At 39.1% G+C, this 19,450-nt stretch overlaps 2 protein-coding genes across 2 annotated transcripts in view; one reads left to right on the top strand and one right to left on the bottom strand.

Annotated features, from left to right (window-relative positions):
• Nucleotides 1-6: 6 nt before the first annotated feature.
• The window catches only part of LOC138039272 (angiogenic factor with G patch and FHA domains 1-like), a 25,860-nt gene continuing 6,416 nt past the window's right edge, over nucleotides 7-19,450 (top strand). The window contains exons 1-10 of the mRNA XM_068885483.1: nucleotides 7-91; nucleotides 241-545; nucleotides 4,751-4,812; nucleotides 5,102-5,218; nucleotides 5,679-5,883; nucleotides 7,251-7,356; nucleotides 9,342-9,393; nucleotides 10,508-10,609; nucleotides 11,544-11,733; nucleotides 19,117-19,223. Of these exons, the coding sequence (XP_068741584.1) occupies nucleotides 263-545; nucleotides 4,751-4,812; nucleotides 5,102-5,218; nucleotides 5,679-5,883; nucleotides 7,251-7,356; nucleotides 9,342-9,393; nucleotides 10,508-10,609; nucleotides 11,544-11,733; nucleotides 19,117-19,223 (1,224 nt within the window). The 5' untranslated portion in view covers nucleotides 7-91; nucleotides 241-262. The remainder of the gene's footprint in view (nucleotides 92-240; nucleotides 546-4,750; nucleotides 4,813-5,101; nucleotides 5,219-5,678; nucleotides 5,884-7,250; nucleotides 7,357-9,341; nucleotides 9,394-10,507; nucleotides 10,610-11,543; nucleotides 11,734-19,116; nucleotides 19,224-19,450) is intronic.
• On the bottom strand, nucleotides 13,135-17,227 carry LOC138039273 (leucine-rich repeat-containing protein 74B-like). Its single transcript, XM_068885484.1, has 3 exons — nucleotides 17,087-17,227; nucleotides 14,597-15,781; nucleotides 13,135-13,611 (listed from the first exon to the last, which is right to left on the bottom strand). Exons 2-3 carry the CDS (start codon nucleotides 15,770-15,772, stop codon nucleotides 13,279-13,281), a joined length of 1,509 nt encoding a protein of 502 aa, XP_068741585.1. The 5' UTR covers nucleotides 15,773-15,781; nucleotides 17,087-17,227; the 3' UTR covers nucleotides 13,135-13,278.

The raw sequence follows: 19,450 nt of genomic DNA, 5'->3' as shown, positions 1-19,450 counted from the left end.
CGATCTGGGGTGAGGGAAAACAAAAATGGCCGCCTGTTGGATGTCGACCTCGAAGTAGAAGCTGATGGAAATAGCGTTGATCTTTAAAAGAGTAAACTTTTGAAAAGATTTTTCAACGGTTTAAGCCATCTGTAACGCCAATGGTGGTTATGATCGCTATGTGGCAAACTATAAGCGACCAAGGTCTTGGTGGAATTCGCGTTGTTCTGTTAGACCGACGTGTTTGTGTGTTCTTTGTAGATATCACCACAAATGTTCTCGAATGGAAGAGGGCGAAGACAAGAAAGGAAACTCGAATAAATCCTGTAGTGATTCGACAACAGAGGGTGACGCAGATGCCGACTTGAAACGTCAAATAGATGATTTGAAATGCGACGTAGAGTCCTTGCAGAAGAAACTCCGCAAGGCTGAATTTGAGCGAGACAACGCGCTGAAAAATGTGGAAAATCTGAAAAGTGAAGTAAAAGACTTAAGCAGGAGGCTTCAGGAGGAGAAAAAGAAGAACGCCGGGATCACAAAAAGGAATGAGGCGGAACGAATGCAAGGTTTGCTCTTTTCAGAGATACATTGTACAATTTTCCAACAAAGATTATGTACCAGTCAAATTGAAGCTTCAACATCCTCCCCCCAGGGAACCCCGGGCATTTAAATTTTGGAAAATTTTTGTTCAAATGCGCCCACCCCTGGGAAAAAAACCAGATTACTGTTTTAACTTTTCAGTAGCTTCTATTATGCTTCTGAGGCTGTGTATGTAAACATGGTTTAATAGACAACACCAAGGAGAACCAGGGCCCTACTTGGCACGAGGCACAAGGAGGACATGTAACAGGTCTAAATATCTCTTTCTGTACTGTAGGCCTTTGCTTTTCAACCAATCAGCCACGAATGCGGAGTCTTTACCTTTGAATGCATCTAAGTTTGTCTCTGCCAGGATTTATCAACCCATGTGGAAACATAACATGAAATCGAGGCTAGCGAATAAATTCCCCACCCCCTATGAGTGGTGATCAAATGCCCTGCCCTCCGGAAGACTAAGATGATCAAATTCCCTCCCCTCAGGCAGGAAAAGGAGTCAAATGCCGGGGGTATGCCCGGGAGGAGGAGGGGGGAGATGTTGAAGCTTCCATTTGACTGGTACATCATGTCCTAATGCATGTAAACTACATACTCCAAAATGGCTAAACTGCAATAGGCCATTTCCAAGTTCATGTCTGCCTCCTCTTCAAAGTGAGTCTAAGTGCAAAGTTTTTCTTATGAAAATTGGTTTTCATTCATATGTAAAGTAGAACTAATTACCATCACAAATTCTTCGCACTTTGACTCGCTCTGAAGAGGAGGCAGACATGAACTCGGAAATGGCCTATTTAGCTGTGAAAAGTAACGTGGGGCCAGTTGCTCGAAGCCTACATGTAGTTAGCACTAACTGTTGGTTAAGAAGTACAATAACCTATCGGTTTCCACGGTTTTTAACGCTGGTTTAGCACTAACCATGCTTTGAGAAACCCGGACCTGTACTTTAAACTTGTTGTTCCATTTAGGTTGAAGCTTGGGTCTGTACGTTATTTAGAAAGCAAAGAGGCAAAGAGAATGAGATTCTTTTGCCCCAAGATATACAGGGAACAGACTGCAGGTCACCACCCGAAGTACCCTATCTCAATTGGTACTGCCATGTTGACGCCAAAAAACTGCAGAATTTTTATCGCTTTCTTTTGTTCCTGTGTAACAAGATTATTGTTGTCCTAGTCTCAAGAAATTAGTTTGTCATGTGGTTGCAACTGGTGGCTACTGGGAAATCCCATGGGGCTCTGTCAAATTAGCAGAGTACACTTGCTCAGTGAGTGCTCTACAAGCATTATTATTATTATTATTATTATTATTATTATTATTATTACATCTCATCGGCCACAACTATAATGTGCTGTTGAGGGTACTTGGTCGGGGCCAGACCTTTTAATGGATTTTTACCCTAAAAAAGTCACATAGAATTTTTGGGAGCTTTTTTTTCTGGCTGAAATTTTTGAAAAGGTAAGTTTTGATCCCAGTGATTTTCGGATCACTAGACTTTCAGCTAGGAAATCCGAACAGATGAAACATTTCTAGGGGATAAAAATATGCCTATATCTACTGTTTAAAAACTAAAATAAGTTTAACAATGCTATATTTAAGTGGTTTTGAACTATATTCTCATTGGGTGCCCCTGAGGACTATTGAATTCATTCTTGAGTTCTGATTTCCTTTCCTTCTGTGATACTCTGGACCACTCTACTTTTGATATATTAAAATTCAGCTTGAAAGAGAGGTTTAGAGGACAAAGACAAAGGAAAGTGGATGATAATAATAATTTATTGCTATTTCACATTCGTTGCAACTTGTTTTTATTGTTTTTGTCCCCTCTTCCTCAATATCAAGCTGAATATTAATATTTCAGTAAACTAGCTTTCTGGATCATCTCAAACGATACATGTACATTGTACATCTATCCTCAGATCTGCCAAAAATGCCCAATGCCTCTTTGTAACCGTTGCCAGAGTTCCAATCGCGATTGGTGCCACCCTTGTCTTCCATGTCCATTTCTTTCCTCTTCCTTTTTCCAAGATCTAGAGTCTGCAAGGATAGGATCACAGCACTTTTGATTATGCACTCTTCATCCATCTTCATCTTGCTTGGATCATGTTATTCATCTGGGCCCGTTTCTTTGAAAGCCGATTAACTTAATCCAGGATTAGCGTAAGCTTTTGTTTCATGTTTTCAACTCTTCTGTCAAAGTTTCTTTTGCTTAGTTTTGTTTTTTTAAGATTGACTTCTTCTAAATGTAAAGTTTTGCCGACTATCAGCATTGAACAGCATTTGGGAGTAGAGAAATAAAAGAAATAAAGTCCTTGGTAAATTTTTAATCTGGGATTAGCATTAATTGGCTTTTCAACAACTGGGCCCTGGATTTTAAAGTCCCAGGGCAGTTTCACCTGTTTTTGCTCAATGCATCTGCCCTTGTCTCTGCATGTTGTAGTCTGTACTTCTTGGCCAGGCCCCAGTAAACTGCTGTGGCTACTTTGTCATCTCTGCCCTTGTATTCTGACTGTGCCATCTTGTTGCACACACACACCAAAGTGTTACTGTCTCATTTTTAATCTGGCCCATCTTGCATAGTGGTGACACTTAGTCTAGTTGTTTCTCCACTTTCACTTTCGTGTAGTCGGAGTGCTTGGCCATGAGTGGCCACTAAAAAACTTTCTGTGTCTCCCTTCAGACTACCCTGCCTCAGCCACTGCCACCTCTTCAGACATGCAAAATCTTCTGTCTGTCTCACATGTTGCCCATGCATGACCTTCCCTTTCTTCTTCTTCTTCTTCTTACTATTATTATTATTATTATTATTATTAATGTTTAAAACACATATGAATGCCTTGTACAATATACAGGCCATTAGCCTGGGGTGCCGAACAGGAAAACAGCTATTCTAAAATAATATTATAGTCAAACCTGTATTAACAGACACCCTCAGGACCCTCACTAGTCCACTTAATACAAGGTGTGCGCTGAAAGCAGGTTCCCTTAAAATTCATGTTAAAACTTGCTATTAACAGCTTTGAGAGGGTCAAATACTAGTCCCATGAATGTAAAATACATGTAACTCTGGAATGCCGTTTTTCTATAAACAATGGCAAGTGATGAATTTCCAGTCCAGTTTGCCACGCAAAATGATGTTTTGTAGTCACTCAGTTAATCAGGCTGCCAAAGGAGTATTGCCTGTTTGTTAAGTGTCTACAAATATGTGACAGCTCTTTTGTCGATGAAGTTAAATGACACAAAATAAGATAAAAACATGCATCCTTTTGGCATTGAAAATATCTAGTTCCTAGAAGCTAATAATTATAGCTGCCATAATTAAATATTATAGTTATGATTATTATCATCTTGTCAATTCACAAGTCCTCATTAAGTTTGTAAGCTAATGGAATAGCTTTGAGTGGGCTATTCTTCTTCTTCTTCTTCTTCTTATTATTATTCGTGTGTCCATAATGTTCGCTTAGGTAAAATATATGCTATTTACAAGATAATTTTTGTGAAATTAAAATGTTAAAACCAAACGTTTTCGGCTGTTTGCCATCATCAGGGTTAAAAATGACTGTCCGCATGCATCCATGCATATATATCTTATGTAATTCCTGTTGGGAAAAGTTTGGAAACATAAGAAATAACTTGTTTGTTCAGACTGGGGTGGAATTGTTGGATCATTAGCCCCTTGATGATCTTACGTTTATGGAATGTTTGTGCTGAATAGAGAATGCACCAAGTGAAAAAATGTGATGGGTTTTCACGCAGGTGTGAAAACCCATCACTGGTATGTGGGCTGTTTCAGTCATTGGTGTTGATGTTGCCCTGAATTCTTCTGATGACCTTGTCTAGTCCTTTCTTTATTAGCCCCAGAGCTCCAATGACCACTGGGATTGTTTTCGTCTTCATATCCCACATCCCACAGATCTTTGTACTTGGACAACGTCTCAGTGAATTTTGCAGTCTGGCCTGTTTCTTTCATATATGAAACTGTTACATGTACATGTATGCCAGTGGGCATGCATTTTCTTTCCTTCTTGTCCTTGATGATGATGATGATGATGATTACTATAATTGTAATAATTATTTTATTGTTATTACCACTATTCGCTTTCCAACCGCTTTTATTACCTGTATTTGAAATAAGAATGTGTTGGTTTTTTTTTCGCATATTTATTATTACTATATTTTACAGATGGTGATACCAATAACTGGAATGTCAGTCAAAATGAACAACCAGAGGCAACCAAGAGTAAGGTGAGAATAGCTGTCATTTCCTCTACAGTACTTTCCAATTTTATTACTATTATTATTATTATTATTATTATTATTTCAACCATTATAATTTATGTATGTTGGGTTTCTCCATTTTTTACTAAAGATATAATTATTTTCCAAACAGTTTGACAATGAAGTCATTTTTCATAACAGAACTTTTCCACTGAGAAGCACATAAATTTAATTATATGACTTCCGGTTTGTTGGGTGAAACCCTTTACATGTAATGATCGTATTGAATAATATGGAAGATGTGATTTATTTTTAGGACCTTAGAGCATCATTGGAGGAAGCAGCAGCTGATGCCATGAGCCAGAGTGGCTTTGTGTATGATCCCCGAACAGGACTCTACTATGACTGGAACAGTGGTTACTATTATGATCCTGTATGTTCTTTTCATTTTTACGAATGTAATTACTTTGGGGGGAATTATCACTAAATTCAGATCAAATTGATTTCAACCAAGTTTGATTATTTGCCTTTTCTTCCAACCTTGTAAACTATTACAAATAAGGGGAAAAAACCACAGCAGTCAAAATGTTTAATGAAGTGTTGGTTTCAGGGCCGGGTCTAGGGGGCGGGGGGGGGGGGGGGAGGGTGCAGGGGTGCAGAAAGTAGAACGGACCTCTACTTTCTGAAACACGCTGCACAAACTTACAGCACTTTTTTTGTCACGAGACAGGGGTTGTACGAGGGATGTAAAATGCGCAACATCACTCTTCGACTAGTTTCGCACCAATGTGGTGAAACAAGTTGGATGTTTTTGTTGCTCGTATTACCACAGCTTAATGTAGGAGATATATTAAGAACACCATGCATGAGTACTTTTGCAATTGATTTTTTAGAGCAGTCGCCTGTACTATGAGAACACCACTGGAACTTACTATTATTATGATGAGCAAAGTGCAACTTACAAGTTTCACTCCAAAGTGGACTTAACCTCCGTTAGAAAGAATGCACCTGATAAGGAGACTGTAGATGAGAGAGAAGAGAAAGAAAGTGGAGAAGAAAGTAGTGATGAGGATGAAGGAAGTGACAAGGATGTAGAGGGTACAAAGGAAAAATCTTACTGTCCTTAAAAATGAAAGAGGGTTTTAGGACCTCCATAGAGCGAGTGTCAATCGAGTGTCGTAAACCAAAACCAAAATAATTACTTTGGCCAATCAAAAAGAAGGGAAACAATCCAGTAAACCAATCAAAACTCGAAGTAATTACACGCCGTAGACACAAAGCGCGAGAAAATGTGCAGGCGCGAGCCACGAATGGTTTTGGTTTCACTTCTGATTGGTTTAAAAAGTGGCGTGAGAACTTTGAACCAATCACTGAGTAAAGTAATGCAAAACCAAACCAATTCGCTAATTACTTTCGACAATCAATTGAAAACCGCTCGAAGTGAGGCACGTTGTTATTGATAACTTCTTAATAGTCAATAATCAATAACAAAAGTTGTCAATGACAAAACATTGCATGTATGAATCAAGTTATCGACTACAAGTAGCAAAAAGCATGCTGTTGACAACAAAGTAGGTTTCCTTTTCGAAATGAAAACTACTTATATTGACTATCATGACCAACGTGACAGTTTTGTTACATTATCAACAGCTCCCTTTCTCTCGTCTGTGATCAAGTTATCGATTACTAAAGCGGCAAAGGATTTTTTTAGTCAGTGGTTCTTCATTTCTTGTCGCTATTTTCCAAGGCTCCTGCAAAATGTACTGGTTCTCGACAAGTAAACTTTTTGTACATGAACCGTTTATGGAAATGCGTTTCCTAACAGTAACAGTTGTCGATTCAATCAAGTTGTCAACTGGAAAGAGTCCTTGATTACAACTTGCCTCTATTTAGGCACTTGATTTTGAATTGCCTGAAGTGTTGATTATACTTTACATGTATAAATTGGGATGTACTATGCTGTGCATTTTTAATTTACAGGGGTGTGACTGTATTTTACAGCATAATAACACACTGTAGCCTTTGGGTCGGAATTTGAGTATGGAAGTAACTAAACACTTTTTGGTTCAGGTCAGGAGCAAATCGGTTTGAAGGTCGAAAACTGAACTGCACCATAACGTTCCAGGCAGTACTGTACCTTGATGTAACATACTGTATTGTACCCTGCTTCACTGCTAGTTGACGTCAGGGCAATCGCCAGGTTTTTGCACTTCATTATGGAGAATGCTGTCTTCTTAAATCGGCCAAGTCCTTTGGTGTCCTCTGTAACAGAGTGAATGTTATATTGGAGGTACCATTCATGCTTGAATGGAATGAAATACACTTCTGATCGCTTGTAATTAGCTAATTAGCTCTTTGCCATTTCATACCACGTGTTGTTCATGCGAGATGAAGTGTGAAAGCGCATTAGGTACAATGCTCTTGGTATTGATCAATTTGGCTATCTGGTGTGTTTATGATTGCAGTAACTGAGGTACAGTTTCCTTGCATCAGGGCGATTGTAATAAAATCTGCGAAGCTGAAAGTTGGCACTTTGTTCATGATCACGTACACTGGGGGTACAATAGGCAGGTGGGCTTTAACAGTGAAGGACGATGTATATGTAAAATTTGGTACTGCTTTATGGTGAATTTAGCTTTGGTGATCTAAGCCAGAAACAAGAGCCGTCGTCACATGGAAAGTTGCAGTTGTAAAAGAAAACGTTGCATATTTACCACCTCTACATGTAGTTCAGCCAGTCTAATGAAGAGAATATCAAATGAGTCAATAGTTCCCCCTTTTACCCTTATCTCAATGTTAGTATCCTTTGTCAATAGTCGTTTAAAGGGAACCTCCACTTCAACAAAAAATAACTTTAAATCACAGGAAATAACTGTTACAGTCAATTCAGTCTAAAATATTTTCAAAGAAAGCGTTTGTATCCGAAAGAAATAAGTTTTAGAATCGCCTATTTTTTTGTTTTCAAATTTCGTGGGTGCCGCCATCTTGAATAATTGTGACGTGTTACGGTTGCCCTATTGTTATTAGACAAACGCTATTCGTGTCAGAACAATAGGGCAACCTTAATAAGTCACAGTTATTCAAGATGGCGGCGCCCGCGAATTTTAAAGTGAAAATAAGCGATTTTAAAATTCACTTTTCTTCATATAAACTCTTTTTCTAAAACAAATTTCAAACAAGTTTAATTGTTTGTAAACATAATTTCCTTCGGTTTAAACTTATTCTGCAGGAGCGATGGAGGCTCCCTTTAAAGTTAATTATGTGGGTTGGAAAAAAGTCCGAACAGAAGTTGAAATCAGGAAGGATCAAACCTGGGACTTTCTGTTTTGAAAGTGAAAGCTGTGGCATTGCTTATGTCGCGAACTTAATTTTCTCCCCTCCCTTGGTAACTCAAAAATATAAAAACCTGTCTTAAGTTGTGTGTAATGTTTATTTGGCGACGGTATCAAAATTTTATCAGAACAATTTTCCGGCCACAAAATAATAAGTCGCCATTTTTAATAGTAATAACGAAGTATCTCTCTCTCTCTCTCTCCTTGCAATGCAATAGGCAAGGCTCATCCAAAGCTCATTTTAAACGGTTGATATTTCAGAATTTAGGACTGAAAAAGCGTCTTGTACAAAATGTTATTTTTATTTTTATTTTTATTTTATTGCTCGGGCTTTCCAGGGGAAATGCCTGAGGTTACATTCTGGCTTCGTTTTTTTGCGTTCAGCCACAAATAGCACTCAAGTTAGTAAAGCTCATGCGCGAAGTTGACCAAAGTCATCATTTATAGCGCATGTGCGACGTTTAATCTTACGTGCATACGTGGTACTGGTCGAAAATGGCGTCGTCGAAATTAAGTAAGCACGAATGTGATGTCTAATACGCTCAAACCACGTACAAATGCACACACCGTTCGCGGTAGACCCATATTAAAAGATTTGGTTTTATCAACGGAGTTGATAATGTAAATTGGCCACCGTACAGAGATTCTAAAAGCTGACGTTTCGAGCGTTAGCCCTTCGCTTTGACGATCCTTTGATAAAACCAAATTTTTGTATACTACTTCCCCACCGACGCAGCACCACAGTTTCTTTAGAAACTACCCCTTCATCCATATTAAAAGATGTCGAGCTTTTTCGGAACAGGTCGGTCCGCAAGTTTTCGAGAGATCACTTTACGAGCGAACATTAATGAGTGAACATAACGAGAATCATTTCCATAACAATCTACCAGACATCTCTACTGTATATCTTTTTCTTTTTCATTTGACGATCCACAAGATCAGGAAAGCCCGAATTCACGCAGATATGCGTCTAGTTGTTCTTTAATTTTAATACCTTAATGAATAAAAAAAAAAAATACTGTCGTTTATCGTTGAACTAAAGAAATGCAAAATTTGTAAGTTGAATTTGGGTCAATGTCACACAGTCTCAGGCTTGTCAGTGTTAACAATATCTGTGTGCAAATCGCAATACTTGACGTCTTGACCGTGGTATTAGGCCTTGTTATAGTCAGGACCCTCATTTAATGATATCTGGCACAGTTTTTCTACTCGTTTGTTTTTTAGGGAAAAGGAAGTTTCACATGTTATGAGGATACCAGATGTTGAAGTCAGTAAGGTGCTGCATTTGACTACTTTCATGTGTAATCATAATTTAAGAGTTTACCAGTTTTTCAGCAATTTGACTATGGTCTCATCGATCAGTAGTTCATTCAGAAGATTAGGCCAAGCTGACCACCTTGGGGGTGAAGGAAAGGCCAGACCACAACACCTGGAACCCCGTGCCCCACTCTCTGCGACAAGTGTTTAGGAACAAGGGTTGTGAGACTGGGCCTGCGGTTTATAGCCCTTATCCGCGCCTGTATTTTTGGCCCTTAAACTATGCCCAGGGATCCATATTCATTTTCTATCAAAGTCGTCAGCCGGGCAAGCACGTCTTACGATATACTTGCCCGGACAAATTTTGGGTTGCCCGGGTGAAAATGCGAAGTATAAAATGACTTGTAACTTGAGCATTCACGGTTTTCATTGAACGAAAAACAATCAGAACGAAAGTAGATTCTATATTTTAACATTTGATGGCATTCATAAAGACATTTACTAAAACTTCACTCGTCCAACGGACGACCCTTGGAGTTGTTATACTTGTCTGGACGGCTGCGAATGTGGATCCCTGTATGCCTCTCTGTGTCACTGCTTTAGAGAAAACCTCCACTTCAACAAAACAATAACTTTAAATCACAGGAAATAACCGTTACAGTCAAGTCAATGTAAAGTATTTTCAAAGAAAGTGTTTGTATCCGAAATAAACAAGTTTTAGAATCGCCTACTTTTGCCTTTCTTGAATAAGTGTGACGTGTAACGGTTGCTTTATTGTTATTAGACAAAAGCTCTTTGTGTCAGAACAATAGGGCAACCGTATCACGTCACAATTATTCAAGATGGCGGCGCCCTCGAAATTTGAAGGTGAAAATAAGCGATTTTAAAATTCATTTTTTTTCGTGATATAAACGCTTTTTTCAAAACAAAGTTCGAACAAATTTGTTCGGTTTAAACTCATTCTGTAGTGAGACTGGAGGTTCCCTTAATAAGGACTTTTAATTGAAGCGCTGCTTGAAACATTTCAGTTTTGTGGCATTGTGGCATCACATTTAGTATTCTGTTGCACTTTTTACAATTTGACAAAAATTAATGTTGTGCAGCTTAATTCTCGTTCTGCCTCTCGACAATAGGTGCAGTGCAACGTTGTGTTTGATAACGAAAGGCGTCAGTACTTTATTTCAGACGTTGGAAGTAGAAATGGAACATTTCTCAATGGAGTTCGACTATCACAGGTACATTTACCCCCCCCCCCCCTCCCCCCCCCAAAAAAAAAAGAAAAAAGAAAAAAAAAATTTGATCCTTTCAACTTGTAGTTGAACCAATGATATTTGAAAAATATATCAACGGTTTAGCTTGTATAAAATGAGTGGCAGTGAGGGAGAGTTTTAAATGTGATACCATGCACTGATACAAATATCACATATGACTAACAAGTGTTGGCATTTATATCATCAATGTTCATTGATTATTTTTGAATATAAGACATTTTGATATACCAAATTGAACGGAAATTCAACCTTCATCTTTTAAACTTGAAAAGGGAATAGGCCACTTTCGATATATTAAAATTTACATTGAAAGAGAGGTTTAGAGGACAAAGACAAAGGAAAGTGGATGATACGTCGATATTTTTGACATTCATTACAACTTGTTTTGTTGGTTTTGTCCTCTGCCTCGCTGTCAAGCCGAATATTGATATTTCGAAAAAGGCCTATTAACTATTACAACGGTACTTCATTTATTGTTAAAATTCTTACTTACTGTAAACCTTTGTCGTTCACCTACGGTATTCTGGATTTTCTATACAAGTTGGGGTAGGCGGGGGAATCATAACCAGCGTATTTCGTTTCTTAACTTGTCGCAAGGGTCTTATAATTATGGGATATCGAGATGGGAGATTAAATGAGCAGGGCATGTAAGTCAATAATCAAGCACGAGATTAAGATGGCTGGTTATTGGCTAGGTTTATCCTTGAGTTTCGTGGTTGCTTCCTTTGAGACGTTTGGTCATTTGATGCCATCAACTTTCCGTGATTTGTATTATAATATTTTTGTAAAGCTGGTTTGGTAAAATGTAACATGCAGTCAAACAATTCCAAAATCTGTCCAATCATGTACCATGAGCTATTGGGCTATTAATTTTGCTAACGGCCTTTGTTTCTTTTAGAGCAAACAAAAAAGCGAACCTCAAGTTATAACTCATGGAGATGAGCTTACTCTTGGAAGCACGACGCTCCATCTACATATTCACCCAGGGTCACAAACCTGTGATTCCTGTGAGCCCGGCCAAGTACAGGCCCAAGTCATGAACCAGGCCCAGACAGAAGGGACGCCATTTGATACGACCGATGATGAAGGTAGTCTGTATTTTATGGTATTTTGAATTATTCCTTTCTGGTCATGTACTCCCATGATTGAAGCCTTAACTGAATTGCACCATGTATTGTGTATAAGTTTCTTGCTTATAAATTATGCATATGATTACACAAGCCTGGGTACAATAGCGAGCATTTTTTTGCTGAGTTTGAAAGAAAAGTGGAAATTCCTCTCGAAGCTGATGCTCATAGAATGCAATGCTTTGGCGAAACAATTATATCTTTACATGCTGTAGTTGGGATTTGCCCTTTTTTCTCCTTCACCCACAGGTGTTTAAGAATACTGGCAGTTTTAAAGAACGATACAAGAGTACAGTTTTTTTGTCTTTGCATACATGCATGCACAATGACGTTCGAGATATTATGTTAAGCATTGTGATTACGGAAGACGGTAGACCGATTGCAATATTTCTCTTTTTGTGTTTTTATCAAAAATCAAGGAAACTTGTTTGATTGTAGTTCATTTATCCCTGTTATCTACCGATTTTAGAGCAACTTCACACTTGACTTCATAAAAGAGACGTTTTAGAGTATGAAAAGTAAAATCATCATGCCTTTATAACAAGCAGAAGCGGGCTGTTTGCCTTTATTCACGAACGCGATGTAAAATCTCTCTGTCTATGACGAGAGTTAATGTATGGAAGCCATGTACTGTACACTCAACTCTGTTGTAAGCTGACATCCTCGGGAATTGGAAAAAGTGTCCGTTGTTAGGGCTGTCCGCTTACAAGAATTTTTGCCATAAGCGGAATACTCAATAGGATGGATGTCTGCTTACGAGAGAGTATCCGCGTACCGGAATGTGTAAATACAGAGTTTGACTGGGAGGTAATAGCCATCCGCTTACAAGAGTAAGCTGTTGGTGTAGAGTTGACTGTATGTGAACAGTGTCCTCCGTTATGTTTGTTCAGGCTTGGTCGTTCGAGGTATAGTCCTGAGTTTTTTACTAGACTTCCTTTTGTTACTTCTTAAGTAAAGTTTATAACTGCTTTGATCTACATTCTCTCTGCACTTCAAATATATGGCTCTCGTCATATCTACATAACGGTCTTATCTCGCATGACGGTTTACCATGCATCACTGACAGCATTGCAGCGCCGGAGGAAGTAGACATCTAAACTCTCAAGCGTACCAAATACCACCTTCTAGAACTGACTATCATATCATATGTTCTCTTATTTCCCACGAACTATAAGGGAGTGGAACTCATTATCAGACGCTGTGAGAAAACCAAGTCTAACAAGTTCAAAGAAGCATTAGAATAAGTTTCTGTCAATTAAGCGGTAACGAAAGAGATGCCTGAAACTTTCAGGCATCCCTTTCGTTACTTCTTCATTAACGTTTATAACTACATTGATCTGCATCTTAACTTGGTAAGATTCTTTCTAATGTCTGTTGAGGGTCTTTAAGTTGTTTGAAAAAAGAGCAGAGTTTTTTTTTCATCATTTTAAGGAGTCAATCTGCCTGTGTTTGTTTTCAAAGTGCGTATTTATGTTCCTTTTACTTATCGGACATTTCAGTGACATTTCATGGGGTCTTTTTCTGTTGGGCGCTTTTAAATGACTGCAATTGGGGATCGTCTTTTTTATACATTTTCTTCTTGTGGTAAAAGTCGAAGACGTCGTCCTTCTTAATGGCAACCATTTCTCTGTAGTCAATGAACCCGTCGTTGTCGGTATCCAGAATTCTTGTCAGTTTCTTGAGTTGCTTTCTTGTCATAGGAATGCCTATTTTCTTGACGCCTTTTATGAACTCTTCCTTGGAGATTTTTTTGTTGTTGTCTTTGTCCAGCTGTCGAAAAAAGTCCACTACGCGAAGTCCCCTGAGTTCGATATACTGCAACAGCAGGTTAAGAACGTCCTGTGTTCACGAAAAGAAGTTTGTGAACAAAAATGTTAAGTTCATGTTTTTACTTAAGTTTTAAGGGAGAGGTACTCTTTGGACCAAACCTGGTAGCAGGACACACTGAGTTTGCCTCCACTGCTTAACCAGACGAACACTACAGAGATATCAGCTGAGTGCCAGAAAAAGCGAATAACTGCTAACATTTTTACCCAGTAGATTTACAGAGGTCCACTTGAAGAAAAATCTCAGGCTGGTTCCGTTTTTATCCAGCAGTCGTATCCATGAAAGTAGCGATAAATTGAAATGAAAGTAAATTTCCCTGATAATCGCCGGAGTAATTATAATTAAACAATTCATCATTTATTTTGCCTTTATGTGTATAACAGATTTTAAAAAAGCATGCAGCAGGTTGTTAGGCGAGGAGACCTCAGGAAACCACCAGGCTTATAGGGGACTCAGTGATCATCATGAAATAATTGTTTGCTTAGTTCTTAACTAACAAGCGAACAGTGCTTTGTAAAATGGTACCAATAATTGATCACTCACGCTTAGCCTCATGGCGCTCAGTATGGTTGTCATTTATTCAAGGGTCTACGCCATGGACCTTTGTGACCCGGCGTCCATGCTGGTCAAAGACAATAGAGTTCGTACCCCGAGCCTCTAGTTGATGTGTTTGGAAGAGAGTTTAGAGGACGCAAAACAAAAGTTTTCAATCCTTCGGGACTCAGAATGGTAGCCCTGTGAAAAGGTCCATTGACGTACATTTGTAATGTCCGCCTTCTATACCACAGGGTGCAGAGGAGTTCTGTTGGATCGTACGCGACAAAGTCTCACTTCGTTAATTCAAAAAATGCGTTTACTTTGTACAATAAAGATTGCGAAATGAAATTTTCATTTTTGCAATCTGTATTGTACAAAGTAAACGCATTTTGGAATTAACGAGGTGAGACTGTCGCGTACGATTGCACAAAACTCCTCTCCTCCTTATGTCTATACTCACGACTTTGTCCTTCATTATCTTAACTCTGTCTTTCCCTTTCATGGCCTTTCCACATTGCACGCTTAGATTCGGTCTTTCATCGAGCACGTCCTCCAGCAAATCCTCAAACTCCACATTCACGGGAATATCATCGAAACTCAGTTCCTCAATAGCGCTTTCCTTGTTCTTGGCTACGGCGCTTAAAATCTGATACGCGCCTTCTGTCTGGAACGGATTCTGGCCAACACGCAAAATCTGGAGCGTTGAATTTCTTGCCAGTCCGTTGGCAATCCACTTCGCTCCGATGACAGAAATACGATTGCTCGAAATATCAAGCTCTGTTAAAGTGTTATTTTCGCGGAGGGCGTCTCCGACGGATTTCGCACCATCGTCTGCAAAACCGTTCCAAGACAAGTCTACGAACTTTAAAGCGAAGTTGGTTCCAAGTCCGTAACCTATTGCTACAGCTCCTTTTCTCCTCAGATGGTTCCAGCTCAAGTCCAAACATTCTAAGCCTACGTTTGCGTCGATGGCTGGGCCCAGCAATTGCCCTCCAAGTTCACAAAAGTTGTTATGACTTAGATTCAGCGATTTCAGTGTATAATTGTGTTTGAGAGCTTCTACAATGGGCTCTGCACCTTTCTGCTCAAATCCATTGTTGGACAAATTCAACTCCAAAAGCTCGCTATTATCCCGGAGCATCTCTGACATCGCATACGCCCCTTGCAATCGGAGCTCATTATGTGATACGTCAAGCTCCGTGATGAATGGATTTTCTGTCAGCATCTTGGCGATGTAAATTGCACCGTCAGCGCCGATGCAGTTGTCAGAAAGATTCAGTGTCATAATGCTGTTGTTATTCATCAAGGCGACTGCTACAGCCTCTGCTCCAACCGGACCGAGATTGTAATGCATCAAGTTCATTTCAGACTTTTCTAGTTGTCGAAGGAACGGCGTGCACGGGATCAAACCGAGATTCTTACAAGCGGTGAGGTATCGTATCTTTCCCTGATTTTCGGTCTCCTCGCTATCGTCCTCTGCAACGTCGTTTTCCAAATCCGTGTCGTACTCCTCATCACTGCTCGGCGTTGGTTTTTCTGGGTTCTGTGGTTCTTCTGTCACTTCCTTTTCCTCTTCTGGTGAGGAATGAGGCACCTGTCTTATGCTGTCCACTCGGACTGGGTATTTTGTTGACATGCCTGTGCTCTTATATAAAAAGGGAAAAAAAATGCGACTCAGTTTTATGGAAAAGTCTGTCTCTTCTTCTAAGATCACGTCGCCTAATAATCAATTCCGTGATGGGCTGCTTAGTAGTTTCGCACTTATCTGGATCGACAATTTAAGCAAATTGTCTTTTATAGACACCTGAAAATTTCAGCCGGCCTCATCCCCTATCTGGAAAATTGCTTAAACTGTCCAGATAAGTACGTGGATCTCTTCTCTTTTTTGTCTGTAACCCGCATTTCAACTGAGCAGATACATTTATTTCAATTATCGAGTCCTTCACGGGAACACATGAACCCAACAAATTGACCTGCTCCCAACTGAGTGACGTCATAGCTCAGTTGGTAGAGCATTGCACCGGCATCGCAGAGGTCATGAGTTCGAATCCCGTTAGAGACTCCTGAATTATTCAGGTTTCTATAGAGACAATTGTTTCAATTTCCCAAATAAGTGCGAGATTCACTTTTCCTTTTGTGTACAACACCCCACCTCTTCAAATTTATACATTTGTTTCTTTATAGTTTCATCCAATAATTTGAAAATGAGAAGCACCAACCTTGTAAATGTAGCCCAGGTTGGGGTTTGTGAATATGGATTAAAATTGGAGAGCTTTAGTTTCTAAGAGTTTCAACCAACTTGAAGCCCATTTGTACTGTTGATGGATTTGTACCCATGCGATTCATTTAATTTTAAAGTAGTTTCTATGGGTACCATTTTGAGGATAAATAGCAGTAACTCAACTCTACGATGAAACTTTCCGGATTCAACATGTTGCGTGAAAAATGAAGCAAGAGGATGACTTTCCGACTTTACTTCCAAAATCACTGTTGTTTGCCGTTAATACAATGCTTCGTACAGATGAAGTTTTGGTGGGAAGATGGTCGATGTCTTTTAATCGATTTTTCGCTCCTACGTAGTTTTTTCTAGAATCTTTGTTTATTCAAGTGTCATCTACTTGTCGTGCAGGAAGGAAGTTTGCCTTTGACTCGCTTTAATACGAATTTACAGTATTTTCAATGGTAAATTCGATTGACAGTAACACCAAACAAATTTTTTTAGAATAACCCAATAAACTGGAAGTAATACACTCTATCCAGAGCGTAATATTATTCGAGTTTCAGTTGAGTAGGCATAATTTAATGGCTTGTCAACATATAGCCTTGTTATGCTCAAAACTACATTCGGATTTTATGCAGGTAACATTGGATACGACAAATTGTGTCTCTCGCGGAGTTGGACTACTACAACCGAATTAACTCCGGTTTATGTGGATAAATTTATACTTACCTCAGTATACAAAAGCGGCAATTCTCAGCGAAGTCTTTCCAAACGAGGATATACTAAATGAAGAGTGCAATTAAACAGGAAGATGTGAGCCGTTCAGGCGGTGGCGACGAATATCGATTAAATAACATCCTCAAGTTTGACTGAGATCTTTTGTTAGAAATCATTAATCATTTATCATTTGGATCAACGTCAAGCAGGTGTTTAGTTTGCCAATGCAGAATTAACATTTAAAGTTATTGAATTTTGAGGCCTAAAATACCAAAAATTTTCATCTCGAGGAATAGGCTAGTTTCGAATTGTGCAGCAACAAAAGAACAGTGTTGAGGTTCAGGGGAATAATTAGCATATTGTATTGTTCAAAACAAAGGAAAATGCAATTTATTCCCCTGAACCTCGACTCTGTTCTTTTGTTGCTGCACAATTCGAAACTAGCCTATTTTCGAATTCGGTGCATGACTGCTTAAAATGCGTCTGAGTTTCCTATATTCTTTATGCTGGGTTGTCTATAATAAATTACTGCCAAATTACTGTAAAATCGGGTACTGAACAGGACCAATTCCTGTCTTGTAAACCTTACTTATTCTTTGTTTCTTTTGAATTGTCGTGAATGATTGTTATATAGTCGAAGATGTTGCGTTCTTACATTGAAAAGGTATTGTTTAATGTAAGTTGGGGCTGCTTTGCTGATAAGATTTAAGCAGGCACTCGTGTTTGCTTCACCTGATGTCGTAACAAATTGAAAAAAAAGGAGAGCTGCTATAAAAATCAATAAAAAGAAAGATTTCAATCTAAAATGAATTAAAGCAGGGTTCTCGACAGTTTTGTAAAGTAGCGGACATATTTCTAAAAGCACCGGACGTTACATTTTTTGGCGGTGCAAGGCGCCTTTGGAGCGCTGAAGGCGCGAGCTACCTAGGAGTCTGGGGCAAGTTCCCCCCTCCCCCTCCCCCAGGAAATTTTAAAATTAGAACACTTTGAAACGTGGTTTCCAGTGTTTCTGGAACCTAAGAATTAGTTTCCCAGGCAAGGCTGGAGTTCACTCAAATTCTCTTTAAAAAGGAAGTGAAAAATAATATTAAAAAAATAAACAAACGCCTCAAATATTGGCATCAAACTACCGGGCATGGAATGGGAAACCACCGGAGGAAACGTCCGGCCTCCTGCCTCAAACGAAAATCCTGTTAAAGAAAGATTTCAGTCTCACATTACGCCAGGATGTTTCTTGAAGGCAGAACATTTTTTAAAAGACATGCTACATCAAATTCCTGTTTTTGATCATGGGAAAACGCCAAAATGCTATTTGGTGATGCGCTTGTCAGTTATTCACATCATCCTTAGAATCTTGTTGGCTATTGTTTATTGGCCCGTAGACAAAGAAAAATCCCATAAGCTTTGGCAGGCTAATTTCCTGTCGTGTCCCAGCATTCAGTTTTCAATGTCTTCAGTATCGCAACCCCATCAAACATTGCCCGGTGCTCTGGAACGACAGAAATTTAGTTCTGAAAGCCCTTTTCACGGTTAGTTTTTCTCATTTGCATTACAATATAATATAGCATATATGTGAGGCAATTTCGGGCTATTTTGTAGCTTTAACCCGAAATTGCCTCGCATCCACGTTAGATTACATTGTAATGCAAATGAGAAAAACTAACCGTGAAAAGGGCTATTTCACCAGAGTTAGTCTGATTTCGCACTTTCTATCTGTCATTGCAGATTGGTAAAAACACGCAAAAACGAGAGAATGTTTACTCCTGGATTCCTGGTCGGCATTATCATTTTCTAGTACGGCCAACATTTTCAAATTCCTTTGTGTTTAAGTAAATTATCTCTGGATGCTTCATGTTTAAAATTCAAAAAGAGAAATTTTCTTTAAAGAACTGCATAAATTTGCTGCCATTTTGAAAGCTACCGCTCTATTGCGCGAGTAGCGTGCGCGTACACGCAAAGAACGCGTAACAAGCGCGCGTTGTTTTGTGGCCTTCTTGATCACCCTGATGTGCTTACATCTTATTATTTCGTTTGATTTGCAGTGTGTATCACTAAAGTTGTTGAGGGCGGCAAACCTATCAATGTGTCATCGATACGAGAACAGAGGAAGTCGGTTTTAAAGAGAATCAAAAAGGCTTATGCTCTTGAAGTAAGCTTTATATTTTAACCTTGCAAATTGCACAGGAACCTGAAGTGTCCCTTAAACCTTGCTTCGTAGTATTTTCTCTTGGATAACATGCTGTTTCACAACTGTAACCCCAGCGACGGTGGAGAGACAGCTAAAAGAGTGCAGCTTATCATGGAATGGAGATTTTAAAAAAAAGTGCTTATATCTTTGCATTTGAGGTTCCTGCTTCAGCTTTAGGTCTCACTTTT

Source organism: Montipora capricornis, chromosome 2 (assembly GCF_036669925.1).
Source record: "Montipora capricornis isolate CH-2021 chromosome 2, ASM3666992v2, whole genome shotgun sequence".
Taxonomy (NCBI): Eukaryota; Metazoa; Cnidaria; class Anthozoa; order Scleractinia; family Acroporidae; genus Montipora; species Montipora capricornis.
The sequence above is the reverse complement of the archived record's forward strand: the minus strand, read 5'-3'. Positions and strand labels throughout refer to the sequence as shown.

Bases quoted from the DNA above. Each gene is read 5' to 3' on its own strand.
- LOC138039273 (XM_068885484.1), bottom strand. From the start codon at position 15,772: ATGTCAACAAAATACCCAGTCCGAGTGGACAGCATAAGACAGGTGCCT. The intron at 13,612-14,596 runs GTGAGTATAGAC...TCGTGAACACAG, and splicing joins AGATAATGAAGGACAAAGTC to GACGTTCTTAACCTGCTGTT.